The sequence below is a fragment of the Lissotriton vulgaris genome, chromosome 5 (genome assembly GCF_964263255.1).
Source record: "Lissotriton vulgaris chromosome 5, aLisVul1.2, whole genome shotgun sequence".
NCBI lineage: Eukaryota > Metazoa > Chordata > Amphibia > Caudata > Salamandridae > Lissotriton > Lissotriton vulgaris.
Genome location: NC_141693.1, coordinates 1,554,666,574 through 1,554,687,160, shown reverse-complemented (window position 1 = coordinate 1,554,687,160; position 20,587 = coordinate 1,554,666,574). Strand labels below are relative to the sequence as shown.

Sequence of the window (20,587 nt, the reverse complement as noted above, 5' to 3'; positions counted from 1 at the left end):
AAAGCGAGGCCGCGGGCACGAACGACCAACTTACACAACTCCAAGAGGCCCATATACAACATGCAGAGTTACTTGAGGAGTTAAGGGTAATTGACTACAGGGAATACACGACTAGAACACACACTCAAGCCGACAGGTCGGGGCCATTGCTAGCACAAATGGAACGAAATGCACCTATGTGCACCCCTATAGTAGAGGTTAACTATCAGTCTAGGAAGACGATAGGGACACAATTAGATATCAATAACACCTTTAAAGACTATCACACACAACTATATGGCCCACATCCACCGATGACGGACATGACTTTTGAGTCCTTTATGGCAGACTTACCCATCCCACAGCTTACGCCTGCGCAATCAGATGATCTAGCGCGACCCATTACGACCGCAGAAATTAGACAGGCAATTAAAGCATTGCCACGGAATAAGACCCCTGGGACTGACGGCATACCAGCCGAGTTCTGTGTAGTGTATATTGACTTACTAGCCCCGCAACTGAATCTCCTATATCGAGAATCGATGGAGTCCAGTGCCCTACCACCCAAAACCCTACAGGCACTGATAGGCTCCCTTTTAAAACCTGGTAGGGACGGTTTACAGCTGGCGAATTACAGACCGCTGTCACTACTAAATACGGATTACAAAATTCTTAGCAAGATATTAGCGGCAAGACTGAACCAATACATCCCAGAGCTCATACATGCGGACCAATGTGGCTTCGTGCCCGGTCGAAGTACGGCGCTCAATCTAAGGAGACTGAGTCAGAAAATGTTACACGAGGATGCGAGGAGTAAAACAGAGGGATGTATCTCTCTGGACTTAAAGCAGGCATATGACTCCTTGAGATGGGACTATATGTTTGCAGCCCTGGCGAGATTTGGCATACCGCCTGAATTTCTGACATGGGTGAATCTCTTATATCTACTCCTGACGGCGCGTATCCGCACTAATCAATGTATATCCGGACAGTTTATGATAGCTAGAGGCACGCGACAGGGCTGCCCATTGTCGCCCCTGCTGTTCATACTGGCCCTGGACCTTTACTACATAAACTCCGAGCTGTAGCCACGGCACGGGGGATACTACGCAATTCAGTGCCACACGTAGTATCTGCTTATGCAGATGATATAATATTATTCGTTAGGGACATGTCTGACTGCCTTGATCCTATGCCTGCAATTTTGAAACCTTCCGAGAAATATTGGGCCTTGCTATAAATGAAACTAAATCGTACGGTTATTGCTTTGCTGACGCCTCAAGGGATACCGAGTTATAGTTTCCTCCGCACAAGTTCCAGATTGCACTCTCGAGATTCAAATTTTAGGGATACAAATATACCGCGATATGCAAGATCTCCTAGGCGGTAATCTGGGTAAGGCCCTTAAAACACAAATACAGTTTTGGAATACCCTACCATTGTCAATAGCAGGTAAGGTGGCAATCTCCAAGATGGTGGCCCTACCCCGAATGGTGTACTTCTTCACGAACTTGCCGCTCCTTGTACCGATGAGCACCTTTCATTGCTGAACACATGACGGAACTGATATGGGGATCGGGAAGAGGATTTATAAGTCTTGCTAAGTTACAATTTCCAACATCCCAGGGCGGTATGGGGGTCCCAGACATTACTGCATACAGCTACGCCTGCCAACTCCAATGGCTGGCGGGCGGTAACCTCCACGAACTAGATATGACCAGGGCCGATAGGGACCGCGGCATCATACACCGCTTGTTACTACCAGAAGTTAAGACACCCAGATCAACGCCACACCTACTGCGTCTTGCAATTAGATGCTGGAAGAAAGCTGTCAAGTATACGAGTGCGGCGACCTCTTATGCGCCCACAATACCCTTGCTAGGTCTTCCCCTTGGATTGGGGTCGCTGACAGAGCGCGAGCTCCAAACATGGCATAATGCAGGTGTTTTGCAAATAGGTGATTTTTTTGCAGATGGCAATCTCAGGACACATGTGGACTTCACACCAGACCCCTGAAGCGTTGTTTTTAATGCATGCACGAGTGGCACACTACATTACTACGACATGGGCACAGTACGGCACAGAGCCACCTACGAACACACTACTCACCATGCAATATTTAATGGGGAAAGGCAGTCACTTAACGAAATGGCTGGCATATGGCATACAAAATGGCAGGGCGATCTCACTACAACCCACCCGAGAGTGTTGGGAACAAGATATAGGCTGGGGGATCAGAGATAAGGAATGGGAAAATGTATTGAAGTTTCTCAAAAAGGTGTCTTGAAACCCAAAATTTAAATTGATTCAACTAATGATTATGCATAGAGTGTACCTTACCCCCCACCGACTGCATGCAATGTCCCGGAGGCGACGGACGCATGCCCACGATGCATGGCGGCGGATGCTGGCCTCCTGCACATGTTGTGGGAATGCCCCAGGCTAGGTCATTACTGGGGAACAATACACAAGGCGCTGACAGCGATTGCACCCGCAAGACCTTACTCCTCCCTGGCATACTGTATACTAGGCCTGGGCCCCACCGAAAAGAAGAAAAGCACCATCACACGTTTCGTAGATCTGGACCTCCTCTTGGCTAAAAGAACAATAACGATGAGGTGGAAATCCGCTAGACCACCTGACCCTAGTGACTGGCAGGGGGAGGTGCTACGATAGGGGAAAGTAGAAGGGACAGAACTGCAGAGGAAGGAGCGTAGAGGCCTCCGTAAAACGCACATCTCAACGGAATGGCAAGCCATACTTATAGAATTTGAAGCATGTGATGTCACATTATTAGTATAGACAAATGCTGTTAGTACGATAGTTATGATGTCTCAAGGATGTAAAAATAGGACCCCCCCCCCCACCTTCCCACCACCCCATATTCTTTTCCGCTCTTCCCTAATGCTAGTCTAAACCCATTATAACCCCTCAAGTTAAATAGTGATGGAACCGAAAGTTTGGCTGGATGGTCCCCCACTTTCTCTAACCAGCCCCTTTTTAGGTTTCAGCTAGACAGGTCATGTGCTGTATCTAAGGCTTCAGCCCTCCCGTAGGTTTCCCATTTGCTTGCTCCATCGCTAGTCTCATATCCATTGTCCCCATTTATTCATAGCCTGCAGGCATCATCCCTTATCTTGTGTTTATCCCTCCCCCAGAGCATGGACCTAGTACTTGTGTCCATCCACTGCTCTTGTTTTAGGAGCTATTTCTTGACTTGTGTGTTTCAGTAGTCCCCACGACTGCTCATGTGTTCACGCGCTCAGTACTCCTCCACCCCGCCTTGTCCCAACCCCAGCCACATTCCATGACATCTGAACGCGAAACAGTGAGCGCCAAGTGTGCACCTTACTAGAAGCATCTTAGCATCATGGGCACACATCAATTGCATTTTTCAAACTTTTATATAGCAGGAAACTCGACTGAAAGTATTGGCGCTTCTTACATGAGCACAAGTTACATTACACAAGAACATATTCATTCTTTTTTTTTTTTGTAGGCACAGGGAGAATAAGTGATTTGCATAGAATCACAAGGCGCTGAGACTCCAGGGATCGAACCCCGTTCCCCAGGTCGAACGTCGGCAGCGCTGGCTGTTATGCCACATCCCCCCATTGCATTGGTAGCAATCTGGATGTTTCAGCAGGCCCCACTTGCTACATTTACATGGAGCTTTTGACAAACAAAAGAAGGAATTGAAATGTTATTTAATCTTCTGCCTTGTTTAAGAAGTAACTCTTACTGTAATTGTAGCACTTCAGGGCTCAGCTCACATGTGCTGCCTCTGTATTTATGTGTATGAAAGGCGGCATCTACTGCTGATCTAAGGTAATGTTTTTGGACGGCTGCAGATTACCAAAGGCTGGAGTGAAGGGGCTCAAGGATGATTTTTTAAGTCTTGCCTTGTTGCAGTGCGCTGTAGTGTAGTTCCTAAATCCCCGATAGGCTCTGCGCATTGGAATAATATACACTATAGTTTTGACATAGGGCTGAGGTCAGTATGCCTCTATTGAGTACATTAACCTTAATTACTTGTGTGTGCTAGTTAACTCAGAGGTCGCTAGAAACTTTCCAAATAAACAAGAAGAGATTAGTCTGTGATAACCGCATAAACATGACAACTTTTTTCCCTTTGAATCAGAACAATATCTTCAGAGTCGTGGAAACAATAGATTACAGTTTCTCTCAGTCAATTGTGCATGCTTCGTTTCTACAGAGTTGCATAGAAATAGACAGACGGGCATTTCAATTAAAGGGTTTATTGAACAGTCTTATTTCTCATGCAAGAGATACGAGTTGCTACAGTCGTAAGACAGAATGCGAAGTATAAAACGTATAGCGTTAGCATTAAGATAAAAAAATACTGTAATAGCATGGTTTTGTGGCTATTACATATTAATTAAAATACCTACATAAATAACATAGGCTAAAATACTCATCTGATGCTTCTAGAATAATCCTACCCCAGTGTACCTAACCTAAGTGTAGTACGTGGGACGAAGTAGGTGCTGTTTTAGCTATAGTCCAGTTTAGGTTAGTTTTGCCAAGAATTGCCAAATGTTTCTTTAGGTTCTAATCGGCTCCATACCTTAGAATGAGAGAGGTTGGTATCTCTTTCCCAGGACTCGATCAGTAACACCTCACAAGGGGAGTCAGAAACACTGGAGCTGGATTCTCGGCGAGGAGGATGACAGCATCTGGTTAGTGCGTCAGTTGGTGATTTGACTTCCTTCGGTACTTGCTGTGGCGAGCCGTGTCATGCAAGTAGGTAGCCGAACCGCACAGTGCCTTGCCATAGCAAGTGAAGGTATATTTATACCTTGAAGGTTTTTAGGAATGCCAGTATTGACGTACATAAGAACGTCATGAATTAACCCCTAAGGAATAGATGTTCCTGCATAATAAATGAGTTCTTGGAGAAATCCATATCCAGGCAAGGGTAAGTCCTAAAGGCTTAAGAGTCTGGTTTTCCAAGAACTCGTTGTGACGAAGATGAACGGATGTAGTTGACCATGCCTGTATTTGGTTAGCATGAGCAATGCCTAAATAAGGGCTGGATTTCTATGCCTAAATAAGGGCAATGTGAATTGTACCTATATAAGGGCATGATTCTGGAAATCTATATACAGTATTTAAATCATCCCACAACCGCGCATGCGTTGCTCGCTCTGGAAGAGCTAATGTGATCAGATTTCAGAAGGGGACTTGAAGCTCCGCCCATCATTTTCATTGGGTCGCGTCAACCTTTATGCTAAACGCTGGCTTCCCCTTGAAAAGGATGCTTCTTAGTTACCACCCTGTCTCCATTTTGGATGGCCCATCTGGACTGGGTCGTCAGCTTCACGGCTGTCGTGAAGGAATTTCTGATCTAAAGGGGGCGTGTTATATAAACAAGCAGTGATGCAAAGGTTCCAGGCCGGATGGGCCTTTGAAAAAGGAGACGGGGTGGTAGCGTAATGACGACAGTTTCGCCTTTCTTTTGTCTCTATCCCCGAGCAGAGCACGCAAAAACAGTATGATCACGGCACAAGCGCTTTACTTTAGTTAAGCCTGGGTGCAGTGATTGTAGAAAAAGTGGCACTTGCGCTTTACCTGGGCTTTTGTCTCTGGGGGAGTCAGCGCCATTTTGCTGCATAATAAAAGGAAAGTGCGATGGGGCCATATTTCACTCCCCGAGCAGAGCACGCAAAAATGGTATGATCGCCGCACCCGGGCTTTACTTTAGTTAAGCGCGGGTACCGCGATTGTTTAAAATGCGGGATCCGCCCTTTACCTGAGCTTTTGCCTCACTCCCCCTAGTGTAAGAACATGGGCGCTTGTAAACAACAAGCATTTGCAATGCAATAGGTCTCGTATTTTAGAAAGTTTGACCTATTGGTATTAAAACTAGCAATGCCTTTTATTAATGCAGGTTTTTACAACACAAATAAAATGCAATGTCCTTTACAATGGCAATAGCTCAAAACCTCGCAATTGAGAGACCTATTGCATTGCAAATGCTTGTTTTCTATTATGATTGGCATCTTTGGAGTTAAAAAATCTGTTTCTAAGGTAAACAATTACATAACCAAAGCTTCTACCCATGTCTTCATTCTGAATTGAAGTAATTACATGATAAGACACCCACTCCAAGGCAACAGTACCACTGGCAAAACAAAATAATGGAGCTAGGAGCTTCTCCTTTCATGTGGTCACATTAGGCCTGGGTAGAAACACCACCATTTTACATGCTCACATTTTTAAGTTGCCTTCTTTTCTTAAACATGATGATATTTGACACATTTTTTTTCGTGCCTGTGCTGGATATTATTCTCTAAACTAGCTCTGCTTACATTTCCACTTCGTTAGCACATTATCAAATATCTTGAACATTCTGTACAAGGGCTAAGTTTAATATGCAAAATGTTATTTGTTATTGCCCGTTGGGCGACAGAGCTATCACAATAGAATAAACAATAGTGCCCTTACTGGGGCTTCTGCAACAACACTCCTTGTTTAGACAGAGGAGCATTTTGCTGGCACTGAGGGGTCACCTCCATGCCGGAATTCCATCCCAGCTGATTCCCGTTTACCTCTTGCCATGGATGCCAGGCTCTCCACCAAGACAGGCACCTTGCTGACACTTACCCACATGAAACAGGGAGTTGAATTACCCCACAGGGATTTGGCAGATTCACCCACCCTAGGCACACTAGGTTAGGAAGCGCTAGGTAGGAGTACAATATACTGCTGTACTTGTATGCAGGTATATATTCTCTGTAAAAAACAACATGGTTTAACTGTTTATATTTTTCACCATTTTCGTAATACTAAACAAATTATTTGGTTTAGTTCCATTGATTATTGCAGCACACGTATTTTATTCAAGGTTTGCAATGCTTCAATAAATAGTGAAACTGCATGTCGAGTATTTCTTGTATATCTCTTTGAGTATCAACGAGTAACCACCAAAAGGTTTTTGTTACCACGATTTCCTTGTGGAGTCAGGGCTCTCATGTTCTGAGGTACCACAATCTATTTGTTACCTTAGGGGTACAGATAGTGCACCGTCAGCTAGCAGGACTAAGGCCAACCTATCCTGATGGTGTGCTCAGAATCAGTCTTGCACATCTCTAACGTTTATGTTGCCTAACAGACGCACAGTTTTACATGGGAAAGTATAAGCTGTATAACACTCTTTAACTCTATCTCTCCAAATCTTCTTCCTGGGTTGAGAAAAAGCTCTTTATGCCACCCAAATGCAGCTGAACTTTCAGCTTGTGGTTATAAGCAACACAAACCGCTCCACAAATAGCTCTGGTCATTATTTTCCAGTGGGCAATAGTGCCAGACAAAGGGCTTCAAAAATGCACCAGCTGGTTTTGAACCAATGTGCATATTAATTGCAGAAGGGATAAAGGTAATTCCTAACAAGCATTGAAGCTGCAACAAGATAAGACTTTTTTTTTTACAATGAAAAAGTGAAGCTTTCTAAGGTGAATCTGAGGAGGGGGCATAGCTAGTCTCAACAGTGAACATGTGGCTGGCGATGACTGCTAAACAGTTTTTTTTCTTCTTTACTTCCGTGCTACACAGCCGTCGTGCTGCTGCACAACATGGCTAGAAGGTATTGTCAAAGCCAATAGCTCTTCCATGGATGAGACTATTTGTCTTTGGCAATGCTTTGTTGTGTGTGTGTCCCCTTTTTTTAATATATATATTTTTTTACTTTTGCCTTTCATGCCAACTATTACATTTTCTCATGTGACTATAGCATTTTGCAATTATTTAATGCACTGGTGATTGCCGCTCGCAATAAGATCACTGAGGTTGGGCAGAGAGGAAAACGGATACTGTTTGAAACATTTACAGTTCTGGCACTGAAACCCAGAAAACAAAGATAAATCACAGCTTACCTGCTTAAATTGTGTGCTCTTGGGCTACATTACTCAAAGTCATTAACAAAGCCAATAGCTCTGGCGTCAACAAGACCTATTGGCTTTGCCAATGGTTGTTAATTCATTTACTATGTTATGGTATACAAAACTGGTGCTTACCACCTGAATGTGATTATAATTTTGAATAAACATAAAAGATTTATATTCAACAAGGTATTACGCTGATGATGGAGGGTCTAGTCTCTGACATGCATTGGAAGAAAAGCGCATGGGCATCAACTCCATTGTTAGATTTAATTATTTCCACTATCGGGTTTGGCTGTGCATTGCGGCACTCTGATTCAAAACCCTTTGGTGCGCAGTTCACTCTACCCTCGTCGGTATTGTTTTCGATCGCATCTTCTACCTTTTCTTGTCGAAATTTATAAAAACGTTATCTAATTCGGGTCTACATCTTTCCTCGGTCGGCTTCTACTTCAAGAACCAGCATCCTGCATTCCTTCGATGGAATAGACACCATTTCAGTTCTGTCCTTGATGCCATTCCACATGTCTGCGCATTGACCAGCATAAGGTTTGTAACCTCTGTCTCTCTCCAGAACATAAGGAGAAAGACTGTGACATGTATTGGTCACTCCGATAAAAAAAGACTTTACAGGACCGTCGGGCCTGATGGAGAGATATGCACCGACAAAGTATCGAGGACATGCCTGATATCTTCAGTGAAGATATTGAGCAGGAAGAAATGGCCCTTCGTCCACCAAACCAAGTCCAACAAATAAAAGGCTATTGGGCCTCCACTTCCAACAGGCCATGGTCGGCCCTGAGACTCTGATTCAAACTCCCCGCCTTCTGACTCAGCACAGAAACCGCACGTCAAGCCTTCTGGCTCGGCCCGAGCGAAGATGACACCCCTTCAGGTCCGAAACATTTCGGATCGAAAGAGAAAAAAATGAAATCCATCTTGGCACCAAAAGAAAACTACTCTCCTTTACAACCACTGGAGGCAATCTTGGAAAAAATGAAAGAAAAACTGGATCAAAAAACAAAAGAAAATTCACATAAATATTGATTCTGGTCACATAACAACAAAACCAGTAATACCTTGAACAAGCATTTACAATGCAATGGTTTCGCCTTTGTTAAAGTTAGAGCTATTGGCATTGCTCTTGACATTATTTTTATTTATGTATTTTTTAACATAAATAAATGGCATTGTCATTTACAATGCCACTAGCTTTATCTCTCGCAAATGACACACACAGAGCCCCCCCCACACACACAGCCACACAAAGCTCCCCACACACACAGCCGCACAAAGCTCCCCACACACACAGCCGCACAAAGCTCCCCACACACACAGCCACACAAAGCTCCCCACACACACAGCCACACAAAGCTCCCCACACACACAGCCACACAGAGCCCTCCACACACACCCACATGGCACAAGCAGGCAACAGGGGCACACTGAGGCACAAGCAGGCAACAGGGGCACACGGACGCACAAGCAGGCAACAGGGGCACACTGAGGCACAAGCAGGCAACAGGGGCACACGGAGGCACAAGCAGGCAACAGGGGCACACGGAGGCACAAGCAGGCAACAGGGGCACAAGCAGGCAACAAGGGCACACGGAGGCACAAGCAGGCAACAGGGGCACACGGAGGCACAAGCAGGCAACAGGGGCGCACAAGCAGGCAACAGGGGCACGAAAACTGAGGCACAAGCAGGCGACAGGGGCACACGGAGGCACAAGCAGGCAACAGGGGCACACGGAGGCACAAGCAGGCAACAGGGGCCCACATGTCAGCTGTTGGTTTATATAGCTGGATGCAAGAACAGAAAGCACAGCAAAAACCAAAATACTGGTTGGGTGATACAACCCCCCGCTGGAAGTTGACAGGAGTTGGGAAGAAATTGTTGAAGGAACTAGCACAAAGCTCTGAGCAGCAGAAAAGGTATCCATATTACCACAATACACAGAAAATTCAGGCTGACGGCATGAAATGAAGGAGACCAACTAACCACCACTACCGAAGATTTTACAGGAAGGGGTGAGGGGATAGTAAAAGTTGCAAGTTGAGGGAACCCAATGCGAAGGTAGGAGAAACAGGAGAAGGAGGTAAATTGACAACTATTCAGATTCAGAATTCGAGGCTACAGGGGATAAATCTCCGGCAAAGTGCCACTCAAAATGATTACAAATTTGGATTTCTAGAGACACGTATTTTGTGTATTGAAACAGAGGAATTTAATTATTCGACTGAACTTTCATATAAAAATCCATCTACGCGACTACAAAATTATGCCTTTAAACAGCAACATAAAGAAAAAGACTATTCCCTATAGTGTCTGGAAGAAAAAAATGTATTAAATCTTTCATTTTTTGTAAAACAGGTTTAACTATTCCAGGAAGAGTACAGAAAAAGGATAACGCGCTACATACAGATAAATAACCCAGCTAATTGTTCCTCTTTTAGACAAATAGTACAGTTCAGTGGATTTAAGCCTCTGATGCATCAATCTGTCGTACACAAGTTTGAATCTCAGTAGACAACAGGTGATTTTCATCATTCCCAAGTCACAAATTACCACAACTGGCTAACAGTAAGAACTACTTTCAGCACTAGGGAAACGTCACCCTGTAGCAGAAAGTGCAAAAAAGTGAAAAATTGACATTACTCATACCTGTACATCACAATTCAAACTTACTTCGTGATAGAACTTACCATCACCTATGTGCCTATTTTTCTCAATTCAAACCAATTTCTAAGAACCCACAGCTCCTGTCGTACTCTGCACTGACATGTCGTAGAAAATTAGGGTGGTGGTGGCGAGGGTAGGTTGGCACAGGTTCCTGTCACTAGGGGGCATGTTGCTCCTGAACGGGGTGGTGATGGTGGCGAGGGTAGGGTGGCAGAGGTCCCTGTCGCTAGGGGGCAGCTGCTCCTGCAAGGGGGGGGGGGTGGTGGCGAGGGTAGGTTGGCAGAGGTTCCTGTCACTAGGGGGCATGCTGCTCCTGCACGGGGTGGTGATGGTGGCGAGGGTAGGGTGGCAGAGGTCCCTGTCACTAGTGGGCATGCTGATGGTGGCGAGGGTTGGTTGGCAGAGGTCCCTGTCACTAGGGGGCATGCTGATGGTGGCGAGGGTTGGTTGGCAGAGGTCCCTGTCACTAGGGGGCATGCTGCTCCTGCACGGGGTGGTGATGGTGGCGAGGGTAAGGTGGCAGAGGTTCCTGTCACTAGGGGGCATGCTGCTCCTGCACGGGGTGGCGAGGGTAGGGTGGCAGAGGTCCCTGTCACTAGTGGGCATGCTGATGGTGGCGAGGGTTGGTTGGCAGAGGTCCCTGTCACTAGGGGGCATGCTGATGGTGGCGAGGGTTGGTTGGCAGAGGTCCCTGTCACTAGGGGGCATGCTGATCCTGCACGGGGTGGTGATGGTGGCGAGGGTAGGGTGGCAGAGGTTCCTGTCACTAGGGGGCATGCTGCTCCTGCACGAGGTGGTGATGGTGGCGAGGGTAGGGTGGCAGAGGTCCCTGTCACTAGTGGGCATGCTGATGGTGGCGAGGGTAGGGTGGCAGAGGTCCCTGTCGCTAGGGGACAGCTGCTTCGGCACAGCTGTAGTTGGAGAGGGGTTGGCAGCGTTCTCTCAAGCTAGAGGCCTGCTGCTCCTCCAGGGGGCAGGCAGTGGCGGGATAGGGGCTTCGGTGAGGTCCCCGTCACTAGCCCGCTGCTCCTGCCTCTGGAGAGCACCGTTCACCGCCACGAGGGGGCTGATGCTGCAACTAGGAGGCTGCACTGACAAAGCGCACGAGGCTGAAACTGGTTTGGGGCCGCCTGTTCTCCCTTCTAAAAAAGGCCTGATCGGGCAGTTTGGACCAACTGTTCCACCTGGAGCTGGATTAAGTGTGCTTTGCATATGGCTGGTCTTTGTCTGGAGTGACACAGTGGACGAAAAACCGAGGGACTGGGATGGGGGCTCGCTGCAATTACTAGTGGCGGAGATTAATTCAGGCACACTAGACTGCCCGGGACTTTTGGTTTTCTTCGTGTTGTTGTGGGTGTCGATAGAATGTTTTCTAGGTGCGAGCACAGAAAGCTTCAGCGTTCAAGACCTATTGCTAGCACTCAACACATGCGCACACACCAAACACTTACTCAGAAAGGGGCTTTTTTCCTGAAGGGGAAAATAAACCCTGGGCCTGCAGCTACAAGCAATGCAGGCTGAGACACAAGACCTCCATGAAAGATCAAGCTACTGACAGTTGATTGATTGCAGTTAGGAGTGTACGCTGTGCAAAATACACGGAGGCCTTCCTGGGGTCACAAGAGCGTCAGGGAAAAAGGAGACACAGGCACAAACGTCAGTCTCGACACTGCCTCAAGACAACGGGTCCTGGTCTTGGTACTGGATTCCTGCCTGCAGGCCCTAGGCAGATCTCGGGGCTGCCTGGGTGCAGAGGGCGGCAGTTCAATAGTTGGTATGTGGGCGGGGGCAGGATGCAGCCAATGGGAGCATCCCTCAGTGTCCCTCCCGCCCAAGAAATGGCCTCCTTCACACCGTGTCCCTTTGCACTGTGCGACAAGACACTCGCGAGGAATGTAAACACTCGAGTCTCTGGCCTGATCGAAACTAGAGGGTTCAAGGTGTGCGCGCATGCGCAAGAGCCTGCGTGACGCACAGAGGTGAGAACAAGGAGCATTCCAACACACTCAATTACCAGAAAGGGACCATATATCTAAAACCAACTAAACCAAGCACATTTTTGATGAAATACCCCACGATTAGCACTAGTGCAAACCATTTGCAATAGCTTACCGCTATATACGGGTTTTTGCTGACTCTTTGTGCACTGAACACAAAAAAACCTACCCGATTTTAAAATGGTTTGTCGCAGATGCACCATCGTCCTATTAAAGCGATTCAGGTGAGATATCGCGGCAAGATGCTCGCTTCTAGCCGCCTCGAGTATCTTCAAAGCTGCTAGGACCCACCCCTTCCAACTGACTTTCTGCTGTTCCCTAACACATTAAAGCTGCTATGCGCCACGTCATAGCAGTTTCTAGCCGCCTTGTCATTCTGCTGAGCTGCTGGGCCGCACGCCTAGCCATCCATCCATCATGCTTGCAGCGAAACCATTGAGTGCTTCCCAGCCGCTTTGAGGACAATCACCGGGCTTCTAGGCGCCTCGATATCTTCCCAATTGTTTTGGCCAGATAGGGGCGGGATGCCCTCAGCAGAGGGCAAGGGAGAGTTAAGGGTCCATCAGGAGGCCTGAGCGCACAACAGCCTTAATCCCCTGCTCCTCAATAGAATGATTGACGGGCAATCAGTGCTCTAAGCGCTAAGGTGACGGAGGGCTTGGCAAAGTGCGGCCTTTCTATTGATGACGTCACCTCTCGTCGGGTTCCCCCCCGTTCTCATTCAACACATCATGAACTCAATTCGGGTCAGAGTTCAGCGGTTGGGCGCTTGCTGACGGTTGTAGAGGACCCGCCTCCCACGTGCACGTGACTGAGCGCCGAACCGGCCTTCCTAACCTTGATGAATTAAGTACATGTACACTTAAAAAAAAACTACATCACCACCAGCTTCGAAACAGCAGACACCATTTCAAACAAACATTGGCAAACTGGGGCGCGGTTTCCTTTTTTTAATGGAAAATGTATTGGTAGCACGTCCCGAATAAAGAAAGAGAGAAATGCTTCCGCCTGAGCAGAACAATCCATGACTTGCAAAAGAAAGTTCCATTAAAAAAAATGCATATAATATGAAAAGAACGGGTGGGTGGGGGTGGGGTCAGGCAGGGATACTAAAATGTTAGAACAGATCGCAACACTTGCCCGGCAACGTCCTCCGCTTCTTCCGGGGCTCCCTCCAGGCAGGCCACGGGAGCCCCGCGTGGGCCGCCATACTTCCTGTGGGCCGCCGTCTTCCTTCTTCCCCTGGGCGGCGGGGGGGCGGGCACTTCCGGCCGGCCGCGCTAGGATTGGCCGGCCGGCCGGCTGAAGACACCTCGGAGAGGACGAGGCGGGCGGGAGAGGACGAGGGGGGCGGGAGAGGACGAGGCGGGCGGGAGAGGACGAGGGGGGCGGCAGCAAACACGGACGGCCGGACCAGACACGGGGGCGTTCCCGGCGTCGCGTGACGTCGGCAAAAGCCAAAGAATGTCGGGAACGCCCCCGTGTCTGGTCCGGCATTGACGGACAGGCCCCTCGTCCAATGGCAAGGCTCCGTTTACGGAGCCAGCCAATCAAGGACGAGGGCCGAACCAAGCCACACTACAGATCTCAACAGGATTTCGCCTGCGCCGAAAAGATGCGCAGAGCGCATCTCTTCGCAGGCGAAACCTAAAAAGGAAAGCAGATAGGGAGTACAAAATTCCTCTCAAGAAGAAATAGGTGCAGCTACTAGCCCTATTCATATTCCCCAAACCCATCCACCTTCACCAATGCCCACTTTACCACATACAAATCCTCTACGCATTACACCATCAGGTTCTCCTAACACAAATCCGGAAATAGAAGAGGATGATGTGATTTATGATCAGCCACCACCAGATCCCTTGGATGACTATAACATAGATCCACCTCAAGATATAAATCCGGATCTGTACCCAGCAAAACCTTCCCCTCGTGATGATAATACTGCATATCAGGAATTAATTGCTAGGGCAGATAATTACCAGAGTACCTGCACACAAAGGAACAGTGGAGAATGATTTTCTATTTGAAACATTAAGAAACACACAGAACAACACAAATGTTGCCTATGCTTTAAAGTATGTTGAGAGATACTAATTATATTTTTAAAGACCCAGATAAAGCGCGTATATTAACACAGAGAATGGACATAAAATATACAACTCCTCCATCTGACCCAGTTTTTATTAGGGGTCATTTGCCTTTGGATTCGTTAGTTGTCTCTAATGCCCGTAAAAGAGCAAATTCACAAACATCCGGGGAAGCACGACCTCCAGATAAAGAATCCAAATACATAGATGCATAAGGAAAAAGAGTGCTATGCAGCTAGTGGAATCAACACAGCCATTATGTTCAGGAGACATGCATGGCTCAGAATTTCTGGTTTTAAACCAGAAGTGCAACAAACCATTCTTAATGCACCTTTGATAAGGAACATCGTTTTGGGCCTCAAATAGATCACTCCCTTGAAAAAAATGAAAAAATATCCTTAAGTAGCAAAGTCTTTGCGAGCACTTCAATCTCCTTCTACTAGGGGTCCTTTGTGTCGCTCCTTTTATAGAAGAGGCTCCAAAACTAACACTAACGCCACAGATGCGAGCGCATCTTCATTTAAGACACGAGCACTATCATCCCCCTTTAGAGGATACAACAGGGGTAACTATAGAGGGAACAATTTTCAAGGAAGATGGAAAGGTACACCAACACGTATGTCCCAGTCCTCCAAAAAGCAGTAAATTGCTACCACTTCCCCGACCATTCATCACCTGTCGGGGTAAGATGACAACCGTTTCTTCCCACTTGGCAATCCATCGCAACAGACAAATGGGTTTTGGGTATTATCCAACATGGTTATTGCCTCGAGTTTACCAGCAATCCTCCCAATATTCCACCTTGCTACAACACTGACAGCTTCTCAAAGACGAAGTACAAGCTCATCTAAGAAAAGGAGCTATAGAACCTGTTCCATTAAACCATCAGGGGTCAGGAGTTTACTCTTTACTCCCTAATCCCCCAAAAAGACGGGTCTCTATAACCAATCTTAGATCTCAGACCGTTAAACCTATACATACTGTCAGAGCACTTCCACATGCTCACCCTTCAACAAGTGCTTCCACTTCTACACCAAGGCGACTTTACGTCCACACTAGACTTAAAGGATGCATACTTCCATATTCATATCCACCCAGCACATCGCAAATATCTCAGCTTTGTGATTGCAGGAAAGCACTATCAATTCAAAGTACTTCCATTTGGGGTGACTACTGCACCCAGAGTATTCACAAAATGTCTAGCAGTAGTAGCAGCTCATCTTAGAAGACAACAAATTAATTTCTTCCCATATTTGGACGATTGGCTCATCATAGCCAACACAAAAGGAAAAGTGTCCACAACACACTCAAGATACCATAAACCTTCTCAATCACGTTGGATTTACAGTCCATGCACAAGAATCCCATCTTCAACCCTCCCACAACAAACATATCTGGGAGCAGAGCTAAACACACACACAGCTCTAGCCTCTCCCAATCCAGTCACAACTCACAACTTTCAAACTTTATTACTACAGTTTCAAAACAACCAATATCTAACAGTAGGAACTTTCATGCGACTGTTAAGAATGATGACATCATGCATTGCAATTGTGCCTCATGCAAGATGTGTCCTCTACAGGAATTCTTAGCACGTCAGTGGAATCAATCACGGGGTCAATTAACAGATCTAGGGTTGGTGGACAGCCACAATCATCGCTCTCTCTGCAGTGGTTGAACACACAAAAAGGGCAGGCTTTCATCGACCTCATTCCACAAGTCGTACTAACAGCGGATGCCTCTATCACAGTTTGGGGTGCCCATCTCCATCATCTAACAATCCAGGGTTTATGGGACACCAAGCACAAAAGTCTTCACATAAATTACTTGGAGCTTCTAGCAGTTCAACTAGCTTTTAAAGCTTTTCAGCCTCACCTAGTAGGGAAAGTTGTCCTAGTCCGAACAGACAAAATGGCAGCCACGTACTATGTACAAAAACAGGGGGAGGGGGTCACACCTCTCTCAGTACATTTGTCATTGGGCAATACATCATGAAATTAATCTCCTGGCAGGACACCTTCCAGGCATACACACCTAGTTTGCCGACCTCCTCAACAGGATGCGGCAATAAGTACACAAATGGGAACTTCATCCCCAGGTTCTGCTTCCATACTTCTAAAAATTGAAATTTCCACTCATAGACCTCTTTGCCACAGCAGACAACTCAAAATGCCCAAACTTCGCCTCCAGATTCCCACACCATCTATCCAAAGGCAATGCCTTATGAATGAACTGCTCAGGGATATTTGCTTATTCTTTTCCGCCTCTCCCTCTGATTCCATATCTGGTTCAGAAACTCAGGCAGACATCACTCACACTGATTCTAGTGGCTCCCACATTGGCTCGTCAACCGTGGTACACCACACTACTAGAACTGTCAGTGGTCCCACACCAAAAGCTGCTCCTCACACCACACTACTAGAACTGTCAGTGGTCCCACACATCCAACCTTGCCACACAGAGCTATGGAGAACTCAGACATCCAAGCCCCAAAGAGCTCAACCTAGTGATTTGGCTCCTGAAACCATAGAGTTTGGATACCTAAATCTACCACCAGATTGTATGACCATTCATAAAGAAGCAAGGAAACCTACCATTAGGGAATGGTATGCAGCAAAGTGGAAAAGTCGTGTTATATATTGTAATAATAGCACAATTGACCTGCTATATGCATCTATATTAAATATTATTTATCTTTTGCATCTACAGCGAGTTGGCTTAGCCTGCACATCTATTCGACTAAACCTTGCTGCAGTAGCTGCATATTTGTAGAACAGGCAACATTTATCCTTATTTAAAGATCCAGTAATTAAAGATTTTTTTGGAATGTCTTAAAAGAATAATACCGCCCAGGGTTCCAGCTACACCTGTCTCTAACCTTAATATTGTTCTCACACGGCTTTTTGGTCCACCTTTTGAGCCTTTACACAATTGTGCATTACAATTTACTTCATGTAAAGTTGCCTTTCTAATTGTTATGACTTCATTGAGATGTGTTGGTGAGCTACAGGCATTAACCTGAGACAAACCTTTCTTTCAGCTCCACAAAGATAGAGTGGTTCTTAGTACAAACCCTAAATTCCTTCTGAAAGTAGTTTCTGCTTTTCATATCAACCAATCTGTTGAGTTACCTGTGTTTATCCTCCTGATTCAGTAGCAGAAATGGCTCTACACACACTTGATGTCAAAATAGCAATATTGTACTATATTGACAGAACAAAAGATTTCCGTAAAACAAAGCAACTTTTTGTTGCATTTGCACCAACTCGTAAAGGAAATCCTATTTCTAAATTTGGTAGTTCTAGGTAGATTGTTAAATGTATTCAAACTGGTAATGTTAAAGCTAAAATAACTTTAACGATACCTCCTTAAGCACACTCTACACACAAAATGAGAGCATCTACTGTCTTTTTAGGTAACATTCCCTTAGCTGACATATGTAATGCAGCTACATGGTCTACACCGCACACATTTACAAAACATTGTGTGGATGCATTAGCACGTCAACAAGCTAATGTAGGACAAGCAGTGCTAAAAACACCTTTTCAAAAAACTGCACCACCCAATAGTTAGCCATCGATTTCGGAGGGTGCCGATATACAATCTATGCAAAGCATGTGTATCTACAGCACACATGCCTCAAACAGATTGTTACATACCCTATAAGCATCTGTTCTTGGCTTGTAGAGCTATAGATTCACATGCGCCCTCCCTCCTCCCGTACACCTGTGGTTATTGCAGTTCTTATTATGCACACTACATATGCATGGATATCTCTGCTACACTTAATCCATTCTCACCCTCTTGCGGGAAAACAATCTAACAATGGAGTAGATGCCTATGCGAAGTATCAGCAAAGAGGAGTCACCTTACCTTGTGACTGGAAAAGACTTCTTCGAAGAAAGACAACTTGCAGACATCTGGACCCAACACTAGATGGCAGGAGTATGCAAAGCTTGTGACTCTACAGATCAAGATACCTTAGAACAGATGAAAAACATTTGCAAAAGTTCAATATCTTGAGTATTGGAGTATTCTAAGAGGCAGCAAATACATGACTTATTGACCTTTCTTGGAGGGGTAAGAAAAGCGCAGTAAAGATTTCTCCAGAATTGCTTAAAACTTTAAAATGTTAGCACATTAGGAGAGTAATATAGGACACAAATAAAATGTTGGACAAACCCACCATACAGTCAACCTCTTCCTGTTCTGTCCCAGGAACTTCATTCTGGCAGACCTCCCTACCACTGCAGCAGGCAGCTGACCACCTGGTGCAATGGCGAGAAGGGAAGCTTTAAGGGGGTGCTTAGCTGACTGATGCGTGTAATGAAGTCTGCATTGGTAACATTTCTTTACATATTGAAGTAGGCAAATAACTTTGAAAACTGCTTCACAGAGTGTGGTGGTCAGGGGATTATGGAAATGTAGTGCCACTACTTTACTTACTTAAGGACCATCAAAACATTCTTGCCAACTTTGTTTTAATTCAAGGCATCGTGTAGAAATGATTTTGAATATGCTGTTTTACAAACTGATTCAGAAAAGGGGGTGGGGGGTGATGGACAGAGTATCTGAATTAAGCAGAACACTCCTACCCAGTCAACAGACCAGGGCTTGATCCATCACCGTTTTTTAGCTCACTGCACCATCCCAGCTCAGAACCTGGCTACATGCAAATTAGTCTGTCCCTGGCCCAGTGCTGGGATGGTGCAGTGAGCTAAAAAACGGTGATGGATCAAGCCCTAATCTGTTGACTGGGTATGAGTGTTCTGTTTAATTCAGATACTCTGTCCATCACCACCCCCTTTTCTGAATCGTTTTACAAACTGGATATTGTTAGGCACAAATATGAACCGCTTCCTGTTAAAAAAAAAATGCTCATGCACTGTGGCAGACCTTAAGGTATTGTAATATGTCACTAGGACCTCTCCAGAACTGCCTGCAAAATCTCCAGCCTTAATTGTCTTTTAGATAATATCACAATACAATCTATATCTATTTCTTACTATGGTCGTCTAAAAAATTGAGATTTTATGATTTTAATTTGAAAGAAAAAATTGTCAGTGGGGATATACTGTTCTTTGCATTTAGATGTCATTTTAATATTTGTAGTGCCATATATTTTTTGCATATAGACACAATTTTTAATGTTTGTATTGCAATGGTTTTAATTAACGATGCAAATAAAAGCTATTACCTATCCAGCCTTAGACAGGATAACTGATAAATTGTGTTGTAAAATGTATTACTTAACAGTAGGTTTTTCCAAATATTTCCTTGGACAGAACCCTCAAACCACCCCTGAGGCATGTTATAATGTTCTGGTTGTGCATTTAGAGCTCGTAGTTACTTCACTAAAGAAGTACAATCTCTCACATCTACAGTGGTGTTGCTTTTTGTAGGCACTTTGTACATTTCGGTTCACTGATCAGGTCTTGTATCTTCTTTCTTCCACTTCAGAGTGTTCCATGGAGTTGGAAAAAATGTGGACGGTTCACAAGTCCGGGATCATCTCAGCAGTGAGAAAGGTGCAAGACATTCTGGTAAGTTGAGACCCCTGAAGGCATACAATATGTATGTGACACGCTCACATCTTCGGGAATCTTTTCACTGTATAACAGATGCTTGTTACATAACCTGGAGGTACTCTTTGTGTCAAACTTGAGAGGATGAAAGGCCGAATGGACTCGTCGGGATTTGAATCTGACCACTAGGCCAAAAGCAGATTCCTGGAGTGGATGCATTACTTCACTTTGCATGAATGGGGTGCACTTGCAGGCCCCAAAAACCCAGATTAGATTGGCCTTGATGCAGCAATGATAGCAAGTGGCTGTTAAGAATTTCCTATAGCTAAGCTCCTGGAGTAAGAAGCTAGCCAGTGAGACACTAATACAGCAGAGACTTCCAGTGGTAAGGCTGGAAGACATGCTGAAGCCC

General features: G+C 45.6%; 1 protein-coding gene across 2 annotated transcripts in view; it reads left to right on the top strand.

The window, feature by feature from the left end:
* The window catches only part of LOC147715138 (receptor-interacting serine/threonine-protein kinase 3-like), a 354,916-nt gene that overhangs the window by 164,175 nt on the left and 170,154 nt on the right, over window positions 1-20,587 (top strand). For both annotated transcript variants that reach the window (XM_086923624.1, XM_086923623.1), the window contains exon 7: window positions 20,111-20,193. In XM_086923624.1, coding sequence (XP_086779750.1) covers window positions 20,111-20,193 — 83 coding nt within the window. The remainder of the gene's footprint in view (window positions 1-20,110; window positions 20,194-20,587) is intronic.